This window comes from Chiloscyllium plagiosum, unplaced genomic scaffold (genome assembly GCF_037043375.1).
Source record: "Chiloscyllium plagiosum isolate Xiang-an unplaced genomic scaffold, Cpla_swu_hap1 HiC_scaffold_46, whole genome shotgun sequence".
In the NCBI taxonomy this organism is placed as follows: domain Eukaryota; kingdom Metazoa; phylum Chordata; class Chondrichthyes; order Orectolobiformes; family Hemiscylliidae; genus Chiloscyllium; species Chiloscyllium plagiosum.
The window spans coordinates 21134259-21157933 of record NW_028270184.1 but is presented as its reverse complement, the minus strand read 5'-3'; the positions used below and the strand labels follow the sequence as shown (position 1 = coordinate 21157933).

General features: G+C 45.7%; 1 protein-coding gene across 1 annotated transcript in view; it reads right to left on the bottom strand.

Moving 5' to 3' along the window:
• Positions 1-19124: 19124 nt before the first annotated feature.
• The window catches only part of LOC148136289 (NACHT, LRR and PYD domains-containing protein 3-like), a 31654-nt gene continuing 27103 nt past the window's right edge, over positions 19125-23675 (bottom strand). Inside the window, exon 6 of the mRNA XM_087983849.1 lies at positions 19125-19212. Within this exon, the coding sequence (XP_087839975.1) occupies positions 19125-19212 (88 nt within the window). The remainder of the gene's footprint in view (positions 19213-23675) is intronic.

Below are 23675 nucleotides of genomic sequence, written 5' to 3'. Positions count from 1 at the left end.
CTCCATTCAAATCTTCTGCTCGAAGGAGATTCCAATCAATATTGGGAAAGTTAAAGTCACCCATTACAACAACCCTACTACGTCCACACTTTTCCAAAATCTGCCGACCTATGATTTTTTCAATTTCCCTGCTGCTATTGGGGGGCCTGTAGTAAACCCCTAACGAGGTGACTGCTCCCTTGCTGTTCCTAATTTCCACCCATACTGACTCGGTAGGCAGATCTTCCTCGACAATCGAAGCTTCTGTAGCTGTGATACACTCTCTGATTAGTAGTGCTACACCCCCTCCTCTTTTCCCCCCTTCCCGATCCTTTTTAAATGCTTCAATCCCTGGAACATCCAGCAACCATTCCTGTCCCGAGAAACCCATGTCTCTGTTATGGCCACAACATCATAGCACCAGGAACTGATCCATGCTCAGTTGATCACCTTTATTCCTGACACTCCTTGCGTTAAAGCAAACACACTTTAACTGATCCCTTGGTTTCTTCCAAGGAAAATTCTTCCCACTAGCTGGTCTACCTCTTGATATTGCCTCATCAGCATCAACTCTCATCTCCGGTATACAGCTCAGGTTTCCATCCCCCGCCATACTATTTTAAACCCTCTCGAACTACTCAAGCAAACCTTCGACCTAGGACATTGGCGCCCTTCCAGTTCAGATGCAACCCGTCCTTCTTGTACAGGTCCTACCTTCCCCAGAAGGCATCCCAATTATCTACATGTCTGAAGCCCTCCCTCCTACACCAGCTGCACAGCCACGTGTTAAGTTACGTCCACTCCCTGTTCCTCACCTCGCTATCTCGTGGCACCGGTAGTAAACTAGAGAACACTACTCTGTTCGTCCTGCTTTGCAGCTTCCATCCTAACTCCCTGAAATCACTTTTTATATCCTCGATCCTTTTCCTTGCTATATCATTAGTGCCAATATGTAACACGATTTCTGACTGTTCGCACTCCCCTTTTAGAACCTTATACACCCGATCGGAGACGTCCCGGACCCTGGCACCAGGCAGGCAACATACCTTCCGGGAATCCCGATCCTGACCACAAAATCTCCTGTCGATTCCCCTAACTATCGAGTCCCCTACCACGAGTACTTTTCTATTCTGCCCCCTTCCCTTCTTTGCCAGAGTGTCAGGCTCAGTGCCAGAGAACTGACTGTTATGGATTTCCTCTTGTAGGTCATTCCCCCCATCAGTATCCAAGACTAGCTTAAATTAAGACTACAATACAATTGAAGGGTTTCAGTGGTTAACTTGTAGAATTACCGATACTGGAATTGAAAACAGATATCCAGTTGTTTTGGTGGTTTTAATATAGAACGACAGATATCCGGGGTGGTAGGTGCGGGTGGGGTGGTATGAGGGGTGTTCGGGAGATGAGTTACAGACAGGAATCTAATCATGAGGAGCGGATGATTTATATATCAAACAAGCAGATAGGACAGGGAAGATAACGGGGAGAGAAAATAACTATCATAGACCAACTCAGAAATAACCATTTATGTGGAGGTTTCCAAGTGCTCTGAAAGATGGGGCAGAAACAGGTCAACACACAGTGACCAACAGTCAGGAAGGGGCTGAAAGATATTTGGATTTCTAAATGGCATCAGATGAAGACAGTCTTAGATTTTAAACACTGAATCAGCAGAGATAGATTGGAAAGTAAATTGGAATGAGCACAATTTACAGGAAATTAACCTGCTCATTCAACCAACATTTAGGAGGACAAATGATGCGTTAGCAGACCTTACCAGGAATTGGAATTGGTTAGTAAGGGAAATGTTGAGGAGAAAGTGAGGTCTGCAGATGCTGGAGATCAGAGCTGGAAATGTGTTGCTGGAAAAGCACAGCAGGTCAGGCAGCATCCAGGGAACAGGAGAATCGACGTTTCGGGCATAAGCCCTTCTTCAGGAATGAGGAAAGTTTGTCCAGCAGGCTAAGATAAAAGGTAGGGAGGAGGGACTTGGGGGAGGGGCGTCGGAAATGTGATAGGTGGAAAGAGGTCAAGGTGAGGGTGATAGGTCAGACTGGGGTGGGGGCGGAGAGATCGGGAAGAAGATTGCAGGTTAGGAAGGCGGTGCTGAATTCGATGGATTTGACTGAGACAGGGTGGGGGGAGGGGAAATGAGGAAACTGGTGAAATCCGAGTTCATCCCTTGTGGTTGTAGCGTTCCTAGGTGGAAGATGAGGCGTTCTTCCTCCAACCGTCGTTTTGTTGTGGTCTGACGATGGAGGAGTCCAAAGACCTGCATATCCTTGGTGGAGTGGGAGGGGGAATTGAAATGTTGAGCTACAGGATGGTTGGGTTGGTTGGTCCGGGTGTCCCAGAGGTGTTCTCTGAAATGCTCCGCAAGTAGCCGGCCTGTCTCCCCAATATAGAGGAGGCCACATCGGGTGCAGAGGATGCAATAGATGATGTGTGTGGAGGTGCAGGTGAATCTGTGGCGGATATGGAAGTTTCCTTTGGGGCCTTGGAGGGAGGTGAGGGGGGAGGTGTGGGCGCAAGTCTTGCACCTCCTGCGGTTGCAGGGGAAGGTGCCAGGAGTGGAGGTTGGGTTGGTGGGGGGTGTGGATCTGACGAGGGAGTCACGGAGGGAGTGGTCTTTACGGAATGCTGATAGGGGAGGGGAGGGAAATATATCCTTGGTGGTGGGGTCCGTTTGGAGGTAGCGGAAATGATGGCGGATGATGCGCTGTACATGGAGATTGGTGGGGTGGTAGGTGAGGACCAGTGGGGTTCTGTCCTGGTGGCGGTTGGAGGGGCGGGGCTCAAGGGCGGAGGAGCGGGAAGTAGAAGAGATGCGGTGGAGGGCATCGTCGACCACGTCGGGGGGGGGGGGGGGGGGGGGTTGGGAAATTGCGGTCCTTGAAGAAGGAGGCCATCTGGGTTGTGCGTTTTTGGAACTGGTCCTCCTGGGAGCAGATGCGGCGGAGTCAAAGGAATTGGGGGAATGGGATGGCGTTTTTACAGGGGGCAGGATGGGAGGAGGTGCAGTCCAGGTAGCTGTGGGAGTCGGTCGGTTTGTAGTAGATGTCCGTGTTGATTCGGTCGCCTGAGATAGAAATAGAATGGTCGAGGAAGGGGAGGGAGGAATCTGAGACTGTCCAGGTGAATTTGAGGTCGGGGTGGAAGGTGTTGGTGAAGTGGATGAACTGTTCAACCTCCTCGTGGGAGCACGAGGCGGCGCCGATACAGTCATCGATGTAGCGGAGGAAAAGGTGGGGGGTGGGGCCAGTGTAGTTGCGGAAGATGGATTGTTCCACATATCCTACGAAGAGGCAGGCATAGCTGGGGCCCATGCGGGTGCCCATGGCTACTCCTTTCGTTTGGAGTAAGTGGGAGGATTGGAAAGAGAAGTTGTTCAGGGTGAGGACCAGTTCAGTCAGTCGAAGGAGGGTGTCAGTGGAAGGTACTGGTCGGTACGGCGGGGAAGAAAGAAGCGGAGGGCTTTGAGGCCTTCGTGATGGGGGATGGAGGTGTACAGGGACTGGATGTCCATGGTGAAAATAAGGCGTTGGGGACCGGGGAAGCGAAAATCATGGAGCAGGTGGAGGGCATGCGTGGTGTCCCGAACGTAGGTGGGGAGTTCTTGGACTAAGGGGGACAGGACGGTGTCAAGGTAGGCGGAGATGAGTTCGGTGGGGCAGGAGCAGGCAGAGACAATGGGTCGGCCGGGGCAGTCAGGTTTGTGGATTTTGGGCAGGAGGTAGAAGCGGGAGGTGCGGGGTTGTGGGACTATGAGGTTGGAGGCGGTGGATGGGAGATCCCCCGAGGTGATGAGGTTATGGACGGTCTGGGAGATGATGGTTTGGTGGTGGGGGGTGGGGTCATGGTCAAGGGGGCAGTAGGAGGAGGTATCTGCAAGCTGGCGTTTGGCCTCAGCGGTGTAGAGGTCGGTACGCCAGTAAGGGAAAGGTGTCAGATTATTGTAGGGCTGCACTGAAAAATTAAAATTGGCCTGGAACTAATTGCCTCTTGCTGAAAATAATCCCAAATTGGAATGATCCTTTACATGTTGAAGACATTAACTACACTACTTGAGTCACTTCTCACACTTGCCTACATTGAACTATACCCCCCCTCTATTTTTTCCCATTCTTTTTACAATTTCACTACCATACTTAGGATATAGAGAAGCTGCAGAGCTGGGCAGAAAGGTGGCAGATGGAATTCAATGTAGCTAAGTGCGAGGTGATTCACTTTGGGAGGAATAACAAAAAGATGGGGTACTGGGCTAATGGTCGGATACTTGGTAGTGTGGATGAGCAGAGGGATCTTGGTGTCCATGTACACAGATCTCTGAAAGTTGCCACCCAGGTAAATAGTGCGGTGAGGAAGGCATATGGCGTACTGGCTTTTATTGGTAGAGGAATTGAGTTCCGGAGTCCTGAGGTCATGATGCAGTTGTATAAGACTCTGGTACGGCCGCATCTGGAATATTGTGTGCAGTTTTGGTCGCCATACTATAGGAAGGATGTGGAGGCATTGGAACGGGTGCAGAGGAGGTTTACCAGGATGTTGCCTGGTATGGAAGGAAAATCGTATGAGGAAAGACTGAGGCACTTGGGGCTGTTTTCACTAGAGAAAAGAAGGTTTAGGGGTGACTTGATTGAGGTGTACAAGATGATTAGGGGGTTAGATAGGGTCGACAGTATGAACCTTTTCCCGCGTATTGAGTCGGGTATTACAAGGGGGCATAGCTTTAAATTAAGGGGGGGTAGATATAGGACTGATGTTAGGGGTAGGTTCTTCACTCAGCGAGTCGTTAGTTCATGGAATGCCCTGCCAGTAACAGTGGTGGACTCTCCCTCTTTATGGGCATTTAAGAGGGCATTGGATAGGTATATGGAGGATAGTGGGTTAGTGTAGTTTAGGTGGGCTTGGATCGGCGCAACATCGAGGGCCCAAGGGCCTGTACTGCGCTGTATTCTTCTATGTTCTATGTTCTATGTTCTATACTGGTTACAATGCTACCTATCTGCCAACAGACACATAAAGTTCCATTCAAGAGCTTTGTTTATTTGCAGATGCATTAATTTATTTTAATTTTAGACAACACAGTGAACATGTCAGTGTGGGATTTGATAAACACTTGATCTTGGGATAATGCACACATGAGTCAAAATCTGCGACAAATTCTGGACAAGGCTACAAACCTTCAGTGGCCGAGCTGAAATTTCAGTTTCTGTGTATTTGAATCATTCATTGTCTCAGGCATTTCCTTAGGTTCTGAAACAGGTTCTGGAATTTGCACTTAAATCACTTGCAGAGAGTTGTCTCCATTTCAACCTCTGCAAAGAGAATTCACATTTCTTTGGACGCATTAATGTCAGACTGAAAACATGCTGCTGACATTGACAGTGTTGCGCCTCAAACTGAAACTTGGCAATGTGTTAGGGTGCAAAGATTAACCAGCAGCTTTCTGTGTTCCTACTCCCAATTTAACATTTGACTATTTCGTTTATCTTGCTCTCAGTCTAACATCCAACAAGCGTCACTTCACATCTCACATTATTTCAGCTCTCTTGCCTATTCACCAAACTCCCATATCTAAATTGTCACAATGTAAAACTTCAGGCCAGGTATAGAATGGAGTCAAATGCAGAATGAAAGCTTTCCTCTACACTGCGGCTTTTCAAATTACCACGCCACGTTCAGTGTGGGGTTACATATAATTCGAACATCGCCTCTGTACCCGTCAAACATGTTCAGGGTAAATACATCACTGGACTAGATGCAAAGTATATACTTTCTCAATCCAAGAGTCTTGGAGTACAGATCTCTCTACATTAACCCAATTGAACATTCCTGGGACAGGTAGAGCACAGGTTATGCAGTATTGTAGATGATATAAATAATAACATAAAATGACAACAGGATATTGGTAGACTGGGGTAAATGAGAAAAACTGCGTCAAATGGAGCTGAGTACAAGCAAGTGTGTGGTTATCAAGTTGGACGACAAAGAGGGAGGAGAAAGTAGGTTTACAAGAATGACACCTGGATTTCAGGAATTACTCAATTAAGGTCTGCTTTCTTGAAAATTTAGATGGTTAAGGGGTGACCTGATTGAAGTCTTCAAGATGTTAGCAGGAAAAGACAGGATTGTTAAAGATAAATCATTTCCACTGGCTGGAAATTCTCAAACAAGAGGGATAAGGGTGTGAGAATTAGGGCCAGACAATTCTGGAGAAACATTAGGAAGCACTTTGGCACACAAAGAATGGAAGAGGCTTGGAACTCTCCTGCACACATGGAGACAGATGCTGGATCAGTTATTCAGTTTAAATCTGAGACAGATACATTTTTGTTCAGCAAAGGTATTAAGGGATATGAGCCAAAGGAAGGAACGTGTAGTTAGGCCACAGATCAGCCATGATCCCATTGATGGATCGAACAGATTGGAGGGGCTGAATGTCCTGTTCCCGTTCCTATGTTCCAAGGTAAAGCTTTCTCTAAAATGTCCCCATCATGCATTCCCAGGACAGAGACAGCACAGGGTAAGATGCAGAGTAAAGCACCTTCTGTATTGTCCCCATCAGGACAGGGACAGCACAGGGTAAGATGCAGAGCAAGCTCCTTCTGCACTGTCCCCATCATATACGCCCAGGAGAGGTACAGCGCTGCGTATGATATAGAGTAAATCCCCATCGATGATGTACCAATCAAACATTTGAAGGACAACTGTATTCGGAGAAGAGATGCAGATTTAAATTCATTCTCAACTGTCCCAATCTGACACCACACCCACCAAGATAAACAAACATAGAAAGACAAGTCCCTGGACTCTTAACTCTGACAGCACAGGGCCAAAATATCACCAGTTCAACATTCTCAACAGGAAGTGAACTATTCCACAAACTTATGTTCTTTGTTTGACTCTCTTTGTTCTGTTCTGATTCCTGATTAGATTCCTGCTACTTAACAGTCACATGAACAGGCGTCCTAATCCCATAGTGTAATGTCCTGCTCCCAATCAAAGCAATTGATTCCAATATGGAGTGTCTCTCAGTGTCAGAGAGAGCTGAGTCTTGAGTCTGAGTTGTGTGTTTGTTCTGTGTTAATCTGACATCCAAGGATTGTTTAATGCAGATTTAATATTAGCAAATCCCACTATTCTTTTGTCACTCCATGTCACTGAGTGACTGTTTGCGTGTACATCATTGAGTGATGTACGTGTGTGCGGCTACATCTCTGAGTGATGTGTGTATGTGTGTACACGTGTGCGTACCACCTGGGCCCTGTATCATTGCAGCAAGTGCTCCTTTATTCTCGTACATATTTATTTATTATAAAATATTGTTCAGCTCCTTGTACACAAATCACAGAAAACAAATGTGATGGTGTCACCAAATATTAGGTGGACACCTGACGGGCTGCCAGTTATTACCAGAGGATGGCACAAGGGAATTGAGGAAGTCTTACTGTGATTATACAGGAAACATGGACACCATGAAATAACTTAAAATGGATAATCGATGAATATGGCAATTTACAGATATTTTGGGAGAGGAAAGAGAAGGGACAGAGAGCGACAGAAGGTTTCTAACAGGCATCAGGTCAGGTCAGATTTGATTTGAAATTGAAAATTTTCTTGGAAAAATGGGTTGGGAGGTAAATTGTGAAGAGGATGTAAGGGGTATTCAAATTGACTAACATAGGGATGGCAAATGAGTGGGTAAACTTTTGTCTGATACAGTATAAAGTGGAGAGTGTGATGTTTGGAAGAATCGATAAAGAGCCTTTAATTTAACTGGGGAGATGTTATAGGACTCTGAAGTACAGAGGGATCTAAGTGTCTTGGAACAAGACTCACATTGATTTAGACCACATGGCAGCAAGTGATAAGGAAGGCAAAGGGATTTTTACTTTCATTCATTCACGGGATGTGAGCATTAATGACTGGGCAAGTATTTACCACCATTCCTATCAGCCCTTGAAGCTGATTGTATTGAGCTGTCTTATCAAACCACTGCACTCCATACAACTATTTTTTTTGGAGAAACAGAATGTAGCAGAAATTAAACTACAGTTTTCTCAGTTCCCATTCTCAATTTAATATTCAATCAGTTAGTTTATACTGAGTTAGAGATTTGAATCTTATTGTTGTTCTCAGCGAGTTTATACACAGCATAACACAATGGGGAGTGAGTTACCGAGTACAATCTAATCGAGGGGATGAATTTGTAGAGCAGGTGGAGGATGGGTTTAGATACAGAATGAAGCTCACTCTACACTGCAGCTTTTCAAACTCTCAGGCAATATTCAGTGTGAGGCTAGATGTTGACTAAATCACTCCCTCACCCGTACTGTCCCTATCAAACACACACAGGGCAGTTACATCACTGGGCTAGATGCAGAGTACGTGTCCCTCTGCACATTCTCCACCTCAAACTTCCAGGGCCGGGGAAAAATGGGGCTAGAAACAAAATAAAGATCTATCCATATCAAGCACTCCAAGGCCAGGGGGCAGTTCTGGGTTAGATTAAAGAGTAAAGTTCCATCTACAATCTCTCATATGGACACACACGCACTGCTATGCATTCACTTTCAGTCATGCACACAGGCACACTTCTAGAGAATTACAAACTCACCATCTCACAGAATAGTGCAATCCTACACATGTCTATCACAAATTTGAGCACAATCTCTCATTCAAACAAACTCAACCACAACCTCTCACTCCCTCAAAGTCACATTTACTCCTTCACTCATAAATATTCACAAACCCACGTATCTAAGGATTCAGGAGATTTGTTTAATTGCAAATTCATTTAAAAAAAATAGATATCACAAAATTAGAAGCCAAATACATCAGTGTGGCACTTGGTGAATTCCTGTTTTCTGGATAAAACATGCCTGACTCCAGGTTAAAACTCTGCGACAGATTCTGAATGAGGTCTCACACCTACAATTCAGTTACAAATCACACAACACCAGGTTATATAGTCCAACAGGTGTATTTGGAAGTACGAGCTGTCAGAGTGCTGGTTCTTCATCCTATTCTCCACAACCAAGTGATGAATTAGCAGCACTCTGAAAGCTAGTGTTTCCAGTTAAATCTGTTGGACTATAACTTGGTATTGTGTGATTTTTAACTTTTTATATCCCAGTCCAACACCTGCATCTCCAAATCATGGGTACAATTGAGTAGCAGACCTAACATTATCTCTTGTATATTCCTATGATATTTTCCTGCTTTAAGTTTGGAAAAATAGACATTGCTTATACTTTTAATTATCTCGGAGCACTGACTTTAAACAGATTCAGGAATTTTCATCTTCTTCAATTAAAATGTGTGTATTCTTTGTAACAGATTTTTCCACTGCCTGCTTCTGCAAAACAAATTAACATTTTACAATGCAGCAATGTACAAATGGAAAAAGCTTTTGACACATTTGCCTCTCTCCTGTGCTGACTGAATTCAAGACCCAAACTTCTCTGTTCCTGTACCCAGTTTAATGCTGTACCATTTAGTTTATGTTGTCCCTCCTCAGTCAAACATCCAAAAAGCAATGTCTCACTTCTCGCTGTATTTCACCTGGAGGACATTGAGAGATGATAACATATACACTGTGAGGTGTGTTTTAATCTGCAAAGCTGGAACATTGCTTCTGAAAGTGTCAGCCTGCCAGCCGTTTTAAATTTGTTCATGGCAGCCATTTCATGTTAGCACAGCAATGACATTGACTTTATAAATACGGAAAGGTAAGAAAAAGTGGGGACTTAGGCATTCATGTGTAAGTAAGTGCAACACAAATTCACAGACTGATAGATGGCCAGTAAGGGTTCAATGGCAAAGGAGTGAAATTACACAAACCAGGGTCTTATCCTTAGAATTTAGGAATATCGGGGAGATGAAAGTTTGTGGGTCAAAGTCAGGAACTGCTGGGTTAGGCAGAAAATATTCTTGTTGCTTCTGGAGTCTAGAACAGTAAACTGGAATCCTTTTGAAACTCTCGGGCCAGGGTAAGATATTGATTGAATCACCCCTGACACTGTCCCCATCAACCCTTCGCAGAAGAGGAACAGCATGGGGTTAGATACAGAGTTAAGATCCGCCTTCATGGTGCCTATCAACAGGGCAGGGATAATATGGCGTCAGATACAAAACAAAGCTTCCTCTATACGACCAGAAAATGACTGTCTTCCATCTGCTGTTGTATTGCCTTATTTGTGTCACAGAGTGATGTCTGAAACATCACCAGGACAGACTCATCCTGTATATATGTTACTGGCTCTGTATCTCTCTATTTCTGAAATTGCTTCCCCATTCCCTGTATAATGCTGAATAAACTTTAAAACAGCTTGATTACCTTAAGTTATAAAAAAAGTACTGAATAAATGTCCATCCTTCAGTTTCAATTAGGACATTATATGGTCTATGACACTTTCAGAAGCAATGTTCCAGCTTTGCAGATTAAAACACACCTCACAGTGTATACGTTATCATCTCTCAATGTCCTCCAGGTGAAATACAGCGAGAAGTGAGACATTGCTTTTTGGATGTTAGACTGAGGAGGGACAACATAAACTAAATGGTACAGCATATGGTCCTTTCTACATTTATATGGTCCATAAATCACACAGAACGTTAACATCCTGGAACCACAAACAATAGGGAAGCCCCATGAAGTATCAACCTGTTTTGCAAGCGATTTACGATCATGGGTAAAATACTTGCTGTGAGTATTTTACTGAGACAACATCAGGAATCCTGTAGATCATTTTCATCCTCAGACCGGCTATTACCAGTTTCTGCAAAGAAAAATCACATTTTCAAAATGCAGGAATAACTGAATGTAAACAACTATTGATGGATAAAGGCTGGGTATTGCATTTTCATACAACAAATAAAAGTGGGACTTTTACAAAAAACGGTAGGGCCCTGGGTAGTGAAATCGAGTGCATCATCCTGCTCCATTTTAGCCATCTACAGTCAGACCCCACCAAAAAAAATCCCTTCCCACATCTATCTACATTATGCAGCCAGCATTCCCTCTGTGAGTCCCTGGTTAGGTCCAAACTCCCCACCAACCCCCTCTCCATACCTGACACATTCCCCTGCCGTAAGAGGTACAAGACCTGTGTCCACACCTCCCCCCTCACCTCCCCCCTCACCTCCGTCCAAAGATCCCAAAGCATCATTCCATATCTGGCAGACATTTATTGGCATCCGTTTTTCTTGATGTGGTCTCCTCTACATCAGAAAGACTGAGTGCAACCTTGCAGAATGGTTCTGTGAACATCTCTAGTTCATACGTACCAACAAACAACACCTGAAAGTGGCCATCCATTTCAACTCCCCTTCCATTCCCCCGATGAACATGTCCATTCTTGGCCTTCTCCACTGCTTACACAATGCCACCCACAAATTGGAGGAGGAACACCTCATCTTCTGTGTCGGGAGCCTAAAACCATATGGACTCAACATTGAATTCACCAGTTTCACAATCTCCCCACCCTGAACCCCAGATCCAACCATCCAACTCAGCACTGCCCTCTTGACCTGACCTATCTTTCCATTGTCAATCCCACATCTCCACACTTCCCACTGACATATCACAATCATCTCCTACATTCTTCTACCTATCGCCATCCCACCAACCTTTCCTTAGCCCTACATCCACCCACCATTTATTCCTTAGCCCCCTTTCCCCGTCTGAAACATTAAATCGTTTGCTCCTCAGATGCTGCCTGACCTGCTGTGCCTTTTCCAGTTGCACACTTTATCGACTCTGACTCTCCAGCATCTGCAGTCCACGCTATCGCCCCAGGTAAGTGTTGTAGAACAGAGGGATCTAGGATTGCAGGTATATAATTCTTGGAAGTTTGTGTCACATATTGGCTCACTTTCATTATTTAATTGTTCGAGTATTGGGGTTTGGAACTCAAGTTGAGGTTGTACAAGATGTTAGTGAGAGAGTGAAAGAGAGAGAATGAGAGAGAGAGTGCGAGAGAAAGAGTGAGTGAGAAACAGAGATGGAGAGAGAGAAGGAAAGATTTTAAAAAGCACTGAGAGGCTTTTTTGTTTTTACAGACGCTGGTTCACGTGTGGAATGAACTTCCTGCGGAAGTGGTGGATGCAGGTGCAATTACAATATTTAAAAGACATCTGAATAGATATATGAATAGGAAAGGATTGGAGGAATATGGGCCAGGAGAAGGCAGGTGGGACTAATATAGTTTGGGATTACATTCAGCATGGACTTGTTGAAGCAAAGGGTCTGTTTCTATGCTGTACGACTTATGTGCTTCCCCAGTAAATTCACGGATACTTTTCAGGATGAAATTTTCAGGAGAATACTAAACTAACAGAAACATGGAAACCGGCAGCAGAAATAGGCCATTCAACCCCTCCAGCCTGCTCCCCCATTCAGTATGATCATGGCTGAACCTTCATTTTGCATCATATTCCCACTTTCTCTCATTAATCTGTGATGTTTTTAACTTCTGAAAGCATTATCAATCTTTTTTCCTGAATATATTGACTGATTTGACCTCCACAACCTTCTGTGAGAAAAACTTCCACATGTTGATCACTCTAAGTGAAGAAATCTCTTTTCATCTCCATTCGAAGTTGTCTAGCCCATATCTTGAGACTGTGATGTTTGGTTGGACACTCTCTCACCAGGGAAAACATCCTCCCTGCATCTAGTCTGTCCAGCTGTTGGAACTGGATAGGTTTTGATCAGGTCTCCCCCTCTCATTCTTCTGACTACTGGCCCAGGCAAAACAACATCTCTGCATGGGACAGAGTGTGGTGTATGCATGGAATGAGCTGCCAGAGGAAGTGGTGGAAGCTAGTACAATTACAACATTTAAAAATGCACCTAGATGGATATATAAATAGGAACAGCTTAGAAGGATATGTAGGTAAAAACAATGACTGCAGATGCTGGAAACCAGATTCTGGATTAGTGGTGCTGGAAGAGCACAGCAGTTCAGGCAGCATCCGAGGAGCAGTAATATCAACTTTTCGGGCAAAAGCCCTTCATCAGGAATACAGGCAGAGAGCCTGAAGTGTGGAGAGATAAGTGAGAGGGGGATGGGGGTGGGGAGAAAGTAGCATAGAGTACAATAGGTGAGTGGGGGAGGGGATGAAGGTGATAGGTCGGGGGGAAGGGGATGGAGTGGATAGGTGGAAAAGAAGATAGGCAGGTAGGACAAGTCAGGACAAGTCATGGGGACAGAGCTGAGCTGGAAGCTTGGAACTGGGGTCAGGTGGGGGTAGGGGAAATGAGGAAACTGTTGAAGTCCACATTGATGCCCTGGGGTTGAAGTGTTCCGAGGCGGAAGATGAGGCGTTCTTCCTCCAGGCGTCTGGTGGTGAGGGAGCGGCGGTGAAGGAAGTCCAGGACCTCCATGTCCTCGGCAGAGTGGGAGGGGGTGTTGAAATGTTGGCCACAGGGCGCTGTGGTTGATTGGTGCGGGTGTCCCGGAGATTTTCCCTAAAGAGCTCTGCCAGGAGGCGTCCAGTCTCCCCAGTGTAGAGGAGACCGCATCGGGAGCAACAGCTACAATAAATGATATTGGTGGATGTGCAGGTAAAACTTTGATGGATGTGGAAGGCTCCGTTAGGGTCTTGGATGAAGGTGAGGGAGGAGGTGTGGGCGCAATTTTTGCAATTCCTGGTGTGGCAGGGGAAGGTGCCAGTATGGAAGGGTGTGTTGAAGGGGGGACGTGGACCTGACCAGGTAGTCATGGAGGGAACGTTCTTTGCAGAAGGCAGAAAGGGGTGGGGAGGGAAATATATACCTGGTGGTGGGGTAAGTTTGGAGGTGGCGGAAATGTCAGTGGATGATTTGGCTTATGAGAAGGTTGGTGGAGTGGAAGGTAAGCACCAGGGCGTTCTGTCCTTGTTACGGTTGGAGAGGTGGGGTTTGAGTGCGGAGGTGCGGGATGTGGACGAGATGCATTGGAGGGTATCTTTAACCACTTGGGAATGGAAACTGCGATCTCTAAAGAAGGAAATGTGTTCTGTGGTGTAACTAGTCCTCCTGGGAGCAGATATGGCGGAGGTGGAGGAATTGGGAATACGGGATGGCATTTTTGCAGGAGGTAGGGTGGGAAGAGGTGTAATCCAGGTAGCTTTGGGAGTCGGTGGGTTTGTAAAAAATGTCGGTATCAAGTTGGTTGTCATTAATGGAGATGGAGAGGTCCAGGAAGGGGAGGGAGGTGTCAGAGATGGTCCAGGTAAATTTAAGGTCAGTTATGGCATGTGTTGGTGGAGTTGATGAATTGCTCAACCTCCTCGTGACATCACAAGAAGGCGCCAATGCAGTCATCAATGTAGCGGAGGAAGAGGTGGGGAGTGGTGCCGGTGTAATTACGGAAGATCGACTGTTCTATGTAGCCAACAAAGAGACAGGCATAGCTGGGGCCCATACGGGTGCCCATGGCTACCCCTTTGGTCTGGAGGAAGTGGGAGAATTCGAAGGAGAAATTGTTAAGGGTAAGGACCAGTTCGGCCAAACGAATGAGAGTGTCGGTGGAAGGGTACTGTTGGGGACGTTGGGAGAAATAGAGGGCTTGGAGGTCCTGTTCATGGCGGATGGAGGCATAGAGGGATTGGATATCCATGGTGAAGATGAGGCATTGGGGGCCGAGGAAACAGAAGTCTTGGAGGAGGTGGAGGGCGTGGGTGGTGTCTCGAACGTATGTGGGGAGTTCCTGGACTAGGGGGGATAGGACAGTGTCAAGGTAGGTAGAAATGAGTTCAATGGGTCAGGGGCATGATGAGACAATGGGTCGGCCAGGGTGGTCAGGCTTGTGGATCTTGGGAAGGAGGTAGAACCGGGCAGTGCTGGGTTCCCGGACTATGAGGTTGGAAGCTGTGGGTGGGAGATCTCCTGAGCTCATGAGGTTCTGTGTGGTCTGGGAGATGATGGTTTGGTGATGGGGGTTGAGTCATGGCCAGGGGGGCGGTTGGAAGAGGTGTCCTCAAGTTGGCGTTTGGCTTCAGCGGTGTAGAGGTCAGTGCGCCAGACTACCACTGCGCCCCCTTTATCTGCTGGCTTGATGGTGAGGTCAGGATTGGAGCAGAGTATTGGAGGGCTACGCGTTGTGAGGGTGAGAGGTTGGAGTGGAGGAGGGAGGTAGACAGGTTGAGGCGGTAAATGTCCTGGTGGCAGTTGGAAATGAAGAGGTCGAGGGCGGGTAATAGGCCAGCGCGGGGTGCCCAGGTGGATGGAGTGTGTTGGAGGTGGGCGAAGGGGTCCTTGGAAAGTGCCCTGATTGTGAAAGTAAGCTCGGAGGCGGAGGCGGCGGAAGAATTGTTTGATGTCACGGCATGTATTAAATTTATTGATGCGTGGATGGAGGGGGATGAAGGTGCGTCCTTTGCTGAGGACTGATCGTTTCTCCGCAGTGAGGGGAAGGTCGGGAGGGATGGTGAAAACTCGGCAGGGCTGGGAGCTGGGATCTGGTGTAGGTGTGGAGCTGGAAGTGGGTCGGAGCCTGTAACAGGAGCGGGTGTGATAATGGGGGGGAATGGGGGTGGAGTCATGAGCAGGGGTAGTTTTCCCCTCAGGGTTCTGGGGGGCGGAGATGGTGACAGTGGGATCTGTGGAGGCCCGTGTCAGCAGAATGCAGGTGAGTGGTGTTGGTGTGGGCAGAAGTGGTGGCAAACAGGGCAGTGGCGGGGGCAGAAGTCACTGAGCATGTGACATCAGCAATGATGTGAGGGGCAGAAGTGATGTCAAGTGTGGTGCATGAGGAATTGTGAGGGGCGGAAGTGGCTGTGGGAGTGGCCTCAAGTGCTGGCAAATGAATCTAGATTAATTTAGGATATTTGGTTGGCATGACAGAGTTGGGTTAAAGAGTCGATTTCTGTGCTATACAGGTCTATGGCTATGAATGTATGGCTTGCACACAAACATACTTAGTCATGGACCCTCAATTTGTCAGTCACTGACAGTCTCACATAACTACACAACTAGTCAGAAAGCATCCGAGGAGCAGGAGAATGACGTTTTGAGTATACACTCTTCCAGAGTTTCTGATGAAGAGCTTATGCTTGAAACGTCGACTTTCCTGTTACTCAGATGCTGGCTCTCCGGCTGTGCTTTTCCAACACCCAAATGTTTGGACTGATCTCCAGCACCTGCAATCCTCTCTTTCTCGCTGATGTTACAACACCCCCACACATGTGGAACCATACATACTCACCAGCACACTGTAAATCGTACACACATCTTAAGAGCACTCTTTAACTCAAATATACTCAATAACATACTCACTTACACTGAGACACACACACACACATCTGTAGAGTGGATTGTTTAGTTGTACATTTTGTTATTTTCATACACAAAATCTGAATTTATGATGGGACAGTGTGTGGTATTCGATAAACTCCCACCCTCTGCATGAAAATAGTCAGATTACAAATTAAAAATCTAAGATTCTGAGGAAGGCCTCACATTTTCTAAATGCCCATCCCTGAGTTACTTTGTGCGTTTTCAGTGTCAGGGTGTGATCTTGGTAAAATAAAGGCTAGGCCTCTCCTCCCAAGGGCATTGGGTGACGATTTTGCTCAGTATGACAAACAGAAAGCTCTCATCTCTCCATGTCTAATTCACTAGAATTCTGTGCTTCATATTAATCGTCCATCATATGTAGGAAGTCTTGCTGTGAATGTTTTAATGAGACAAACTCTGGAATTCCGTGGACCACTTTCATCCTCAGACCAATTGGAAACAGCTTCTACCTGTATCCTACTAAAGTTTGGAACAATTCTCTTCCCTGTTAACTCCATTGTCAATTTGTATATCATCTTCAAATTCTTAATATATGTCCCGCTAAATGGAGTCTCATAGAGAGTAAAGCTTCCTCCAGTGCCCGCACCAAAGACTCCCAGGACAGTGACCAAACAGGAACCTCTCTTGGTGATGTCAGAAACCAGGTCATCACTAATAGAATGCAAGGTGGAGAGTCATAAACTCAATAACTAACCCACTGCTCTGTCCACTGACTCTTCAGCTCTCAGCGAGAGCTCAGCAGGTCAGGCAGCATCCATGACCTGCTGCGCTTTTCCAGCAACACATTTTCAGCTCTGATCTCCAGCATCTGCAGTCCTCACTTTCTCCTAGCTCTCAGTGAGATCCAAGTAATGATCCAGTTCACTCTTGAATGCTTCAATTGTACCCACCTCTACTACAACTCCAAGCAAAGCATTCCACATACAAACCAAGCATTGTGTGAAAGAAAATCTCGACATGTCTGTTACTTTTGCAAATCATTTTTTGCTGATGTTTCCTCATTCCTGATCCTTATTTTCAGGGAACAGTTTCTCCCCGCTACCCACCACCCCACACCCACCCCTCCCCCCCACCCCACCCCCCCCACCCACCAACCCACCTCCCCAAAATCAGTTCAATTCAGAGCTCTCATGGTTTTGAAATGTTCCATCAGATCTCCAACACAAACAAATCTCAATCTAGCAAATCCATGCTCATAATTTAAGGCTCTGATCCCTGACACAACTGCACGCAATATTCCAAGAAACTGGAGCGATTAAGGATGTGAGCTCACTACCATCTTCACAGGGGCAATAAGAGACAGCCCAGCCAGTGAACCCCACATCCATGAATGATTAAAACTGGGTGCTATCTGACAACTGTCTTGTCAGCTCAGCCTAACTCTCTTCTTTTTGTATTCTATGGCGTATGCTTTAATGAAACTGATGTTGCTGTTGGGCTGTCTCCTTGAATCTTTTATTTAAGTGTTTTCTTATTTATTCGTTTTGTGTGATGTGGGTGTTGCTGGCTGGCCAGCGTTTATTGCTGTCCCTAGTTGCTCTTGGCAACTCTTTTCCCATTTTGTGATTATTGAAATCTGCCAATTACAATGAAACTTGGTCCCTTGTTATACAAGACTGAGGACAGAATGGTCAAACCACATAGCATCGGAGTGTAAAAGAAAGCAGGGAACAACAATGTATTCTAGATCCATCAGGGTCTGAAAGCCCCCCGTTATTTACAGATGTGTGTCGAGTCCACGATTTGAATAGCCAGCAGTCCAGCTGGAGCCTGACAGCTGCTGTGAAAGTAAGCATGTTAGTGTGGGGGTCAGGTGGCAGTTTATTCAGGAGTTAGAGGGCCATAAAAATGGTTGACTGTTTATGGGAGGCTCAAGTTGACTGGTGCTAGGGCTGTGAGGCTGGTGGATGGGGTTTTCGTGCCAGTGGTAGGCATTCAAAAAAATTGTTATGGTTGGCAGAGAGGGGTATTGGGCATGGATCAAGCCTGGCAGGCGCAGCATTATGTCAGGGCAAGCAGTTGCCAAAAAGACTATATAAATGTATTAGGTTGGAGTCCTCACTGTCTAACATTTCTTGAGTAACTAATAACAATTCAGAGTGGAACCTTCCATGTTTTCTAGCTTTAGTGGATTCTTTAGGATGGTTCCAAATAATGGGTTTTCAATTTCCCAGTCAATTGCCATACAGTCTGTTTTATATCCTGGTTTTCACAAGGTCCTGACATGAAACTCCAGCCTGTGTTGATCCAACCCAAATCATGGGCCACTGGAATTGCTCCTTTCTGACTGAGGTAATGCAGAAACGTATTTAGAATTTCAGTGTAATTCACGGGTTGTACAATCCACTGGATTGTGCTGCAACAAAATATTCTCCCTAAGGTTCTCTTTGAGGTAGATATTTGACCCTTTTGAAGGATAGAATCTATCCCAGCTGAAGCGATCCTATCCTAAACATATGCAAGTTCACTTCCCAAGCAGAGTTACTGGGCACAGATATCATATAGGAACCCATTGGACTTCACCTCCAAGCCCTGAGTATACATGTCAGTACCCCTGTGCAGCCCAGTGAGCCCCATAATGGCTTCTTTCTGATTGCGTATTTCTCATTGGGGCAACATTGAGATCTGGATATCCTACAGAAGTTGCACTGTGGGGCTGGATCCCTGACTCTCCTGACCCTGTGGCTGGGCCTCTAACCTCAGAATGGGAGATGACCCTCTCTCAGCTTGAGGCTGGAGACCCGGCAACAGCCAATAGGATTTCAACCTTAAGCATGGTCACTTAAAGAGGAGGGGGAAGGAAATTAGATCACATTTGTTCAAACGGTGAGAGCAGTGATGAGAGAAATTGGAATGCTCACATGTATACAAACAGGTTGGGTCTCAGTGACCGTAGCGATTCCAGCTGTCTTGCCCCATTTGAACTGAACTGATTGCGCCATAATCTGAAATATGAAAATTAAATGAGGAGGAAAAGTTAGTGTAAATAATGAGGAAACTGGAGTTTATCTTGCAATAATACAAATCTATAAATATTAATCCCAACATTTAATGAATCCTATTCATTATATTAAAAATCAACAAATACTCACGCAATCTCCTGTAGGCGCTTACAGCTCTGTGTGAGGCGGATGAGAGTGGGCACGGATATGTCCGTGAGGAAGTTTGATGTCAGATCCAAATGTGTCAATGATTGGTTTGTACTGAGAGCAGAGGCAAGATGCTTGGTACAAGAGTCAGTGATACCATTATTCTGCAGTCTTGGGGAGGTGGGTGAGGGAATCAGAGGAAAAAGAGGAATGAGGGTAAATACACAACATTCTTCAGGACAATAATAATGTACAATGTGAAGTTCAAGACTTGACTGAGAAGAAAAGTTGTTTGATCCTGTAAAATTAAATGTCCAAGGGCTGCATGCTTTCATCAGAACTGGAAAAAGTAGCAAATGAAAGGGTTTTATAGCAAAGTAAGTGGAGGGGAATGGGAGGGAATCAAAGAACAAAATATAGTGCAGGAGTAATTAAATAAAAGGATAGGGGTGCAAAACAGAACCTCTGCATCCTCACATTCTTCTCCCAACTTGTTAGGAAGGATAATGGGATAAGTGCAGTGAAGCAGGAGTGGTGTTGGTGCTGATGTTGAAGATAAGGGTCATGATATTACTGGAAACTATGAAATCCTGGGAACAGGACTGGAATCAGGAGGTGTGGCCATATGGATAGGGCAGGCAGACACATGAATGCAATATTATCAGAGACGGACATTTAACAGCTGACAGGCAGGGGAGAGTCATCCATTCAGTGTGAGCCGAGGACCCCCCAGTTCAGGCAATGATGGGGCCATTTTTTAAAGGCAGTCAGCAGCACTTTCAAACAGCAGTTCTGGAGTGACCAGCCAGGGATCACTGGTTACTAGCAAAGAGCTGAAATGGCAACAGCTAGATCTGGGTGACTTTCAGATTCATTGAAGCTCCTCCAGGCTGCAACAGTCCCTATTGTATCAAGACTGGAGGAGAAGATCAACAAGTCAATGCAGGCAGGTTCAGACAGATTGCTGAGAAGGTGAGCAAGCATGGGGCATTTGGTTGCAGTAACAAAAAAGATCAATAAACGGATGTCTTCTGGAAAGGCTACAAGGTTAAACTGTAGGCCTATCATGTGACCAAGGGCAAAAGTGAAAGTAGTAGAAAGAGAGATCCCCATCCAGTTGTTGGCCAAACCTCCACAGCAGCATTGCAATTCCATAAGCTTGGAGACCTCAGGAGGAGTGATTAAGGAGGGTCTAACGTGCATTGACAGGGTATAGCAGCAGCTGCTGGCAGCATCTGGGAGGAGTTGGGGGGCTATGGTTTCCTACAGGCACTCCCAGTGAGCCAGCCGATTCTCATCTCCTGAATATGACACCAGTATCCCTGTCGAAGGCTGTCCTGTGGTCAGCATCCTCCAGGCTTCAGGCAACTAGAGGAGAGTCACATTATCAAACTTCATGGAGGAAAGCGATCAGCACCTTGCTGATCACTTCAACTGACAGCGCTGAGGCACAACCTTTAAAAGTTCACCTTGAAACCCTTAGATTTAACAGAAAAGCATAGTCATGTGAAATGTCACCTTGCTGCATTAGGCATTTTCAATGAATTCTGAGAGAAGTTAGGTGACAACAAAACCCTTTCATTTTCCATACCTCTGGATCACTGGCTCCTATATACCGTGAGCTGAGAAGAAAAGCACCAAACAATAATCAAAGCATTTCTAAGTTACTGTGTTTCATACAGTGATGGGTCCAAGAGATAGTCAAGACATTCAAACAGTATCAGGGCTAGCAAAAGGTGGAAAACATTATATTGAAGGGATGAGAGAGTCAGCCTCAGTTCACTGTGCCTCGGTTGAAATTACTGAATCTCGAGTCTTCCTCGCACACATCATGGTGGCTCGGTGGTTAGCACTGCTGCCTCACAACGCCAGGGACCAGGTTCAATGCAAACCTCAGGGGATTATGTGTGGAATTTGTACACTGCCTTTGTGGGTTTCCTCTAGGTTCTTCAGTTTCCTCCGAAGAAGTGCAGATTAGTTGAATTGGCCATGCTAAATTGACCATAGGTGTTCAGGGATGTGAAGGTTCGGTACATTACTCAGGTAAATATAAGGTAGCTAAATGGGTGTACGTCGGTTACTTTTCAGAGGGTCAGTGTGGACTTGTTGGGCCGAAGGGCCTGTTTCCACACTAGGCGTTCTATAATTTGGCATCGCCTTGTCTGTGATCCCTGGGACTCTTCATTGCATAGTGGTTGGTTAACAGATTCTGGCTCTGGATTGTTCAAGGTGTCAGAACTGAGGGATTTCCTCATTGTTCAAAGCCTTCTGCCATTGGAGCTTCTGCTCACACAGAACACAGCACACCACCAAGACACAAGAATTTTGGTGGGTGTCTCTCTCATCTGCTTGTGTTCGATGTAGAGGCATTGGCCCGAGTATACGTCAGTCAGTACCGATGGCTTTTGTTTATGCTTGTGTGTCTCGAGCAAAGCCAGCCTTTGTTATCCAGCCTCAAGGTCCTGGAGAATGTATTTGTGAGATACATTTGACTTGCTGCTGACCATCTGGTGTAAGTGCATCCACAATACTGATCTGAAGGTCATGCTAGGATGTTGATCCAGTGTCCGCAAAAGGGACAATGATATGATTCCACGTCAGGATGGTGTGGAGCTTGGAGGGAATTTGCAGGTGATGCCACCTTCACATATGTTTGCTGACTTTGTTCTTCCAGGGTGGAAAGGTTTTTCCAGATATCAATGCCCCAAGTGGAAGAAAAGGAAAAGTGTTCATAAGCAACAGTAGTTCATCTTATGTACAGGTCACACAGCTAATACAGTGCATTGGTGATGGTGTGAGTGGATTCCCTTGTTCCTTTGTTGATGTGGAGCTGCATGTGTTATTGGAACAGCACTGATTCAATCAAGTGGGTAGCATTCCAACATCCTCCTGTCTTCAGACCTATAAATGAGATACATGCTTTGGACTACTAATTCAGTGGCAATGCTACTAAACTGTTGTTATGTCCTGTCATCCAGTACCAAGCCTTGATGCCAAAGTGACAGCCTGAAAAGGTCAAGCACACAGGATTGCCACAATATGTAGGTATCGTGGGAGCTTGCAGTCATGAGGGATTTGTTTGTAGCAGTCACAAATCTATTCCTATTTGAGAATGACAGTCCTTCTTGATGTAATCTGCTGTATGCTGCGTGGAAGCTTTGTTGGATGAATACATGCATGCAGTCAACGACTGACAGCAAAGTCCACAGGTTCTGATAACATGTAGACAACAGGAATGAAAACTTCTGCTCCAAAACTTGCCACATCCTCATCAAGCTCTTCCAGTGCAGCTACAACATTGACCTTTACCCCACCTGTGGAAAACTGCCGAGGCATGTCCTGTATGTAAAAAACAACACAGGCCCAAGTCAGTGAATTATCATCATATCAGTCAAATCTCAATCAGTAAAGTGATGGAAGGTGTCATCACTAGTACTGGCACCTTCTTAGTAACACCCAGTTTCAGTTCCACCAGAAACGCTCAGCTCCTCACCTCATAAGAGCCTTAGGTCAAACATGGAGAGAATAGCTGAATTCCAGAGGTGAGGAGAGAGTGAAAGCCTTCACCATCAAGGACACATTTGACTGAGTGGCATCGAGGACCCCGAACGATACTGAAATCATTGGCAAGCTCTGCTGATTGGAGTCATATCAAACACACAAGATGGTTGCAGTTTCTGAAGGTCAGTCGTCTCAGCTCTAGGACATCTCTGTAAGGCTCCCTCAGCACAGGATCTGTCGTTCAATCATCTTCAGCTGCTTCATCATTGACCTTCCCTCCATCACAAGATCATTCACTGAAAATTGCACAATGTTCAACACCATTCAGTACTCCTCATATACTGTAGTGGTCCAAGTCCAAGTGCAGCAAAGCCTGGACAATAACCAGGATTGGCCTAACGAAAGGCAAGTAATATTCACACCAGACAGATAAAGTCCAAGCAATGACCACCCCCCATAAAAAACTTAATAACCATTCCCCCCTGATATTCTATGGTGTCACCCTCTATCACATTCTGGGCGTTGCTTTGACTAGAAATTCAAGAGGGCTCACCATGTAAATACAGAGGTTATAAGAGCGAGTAACACTACTTCAAGAAACTCACCTCTTTGACCCAAAGATTTCCCACCATCCACAATGTAGAAGTAGAGAGTTTGGTGGAATACTCTCCACTTGCCTGGATAGGTGAGCTTCAATAAAAGAAACTCAACACCATCAAGGAAAAAGTAACCCATTTGAACAGCATGACATCCACAAACACGCACTCCCTCAACTACAAATGGGAACACTGTGTACTATTGACAAAATATACTGCAGA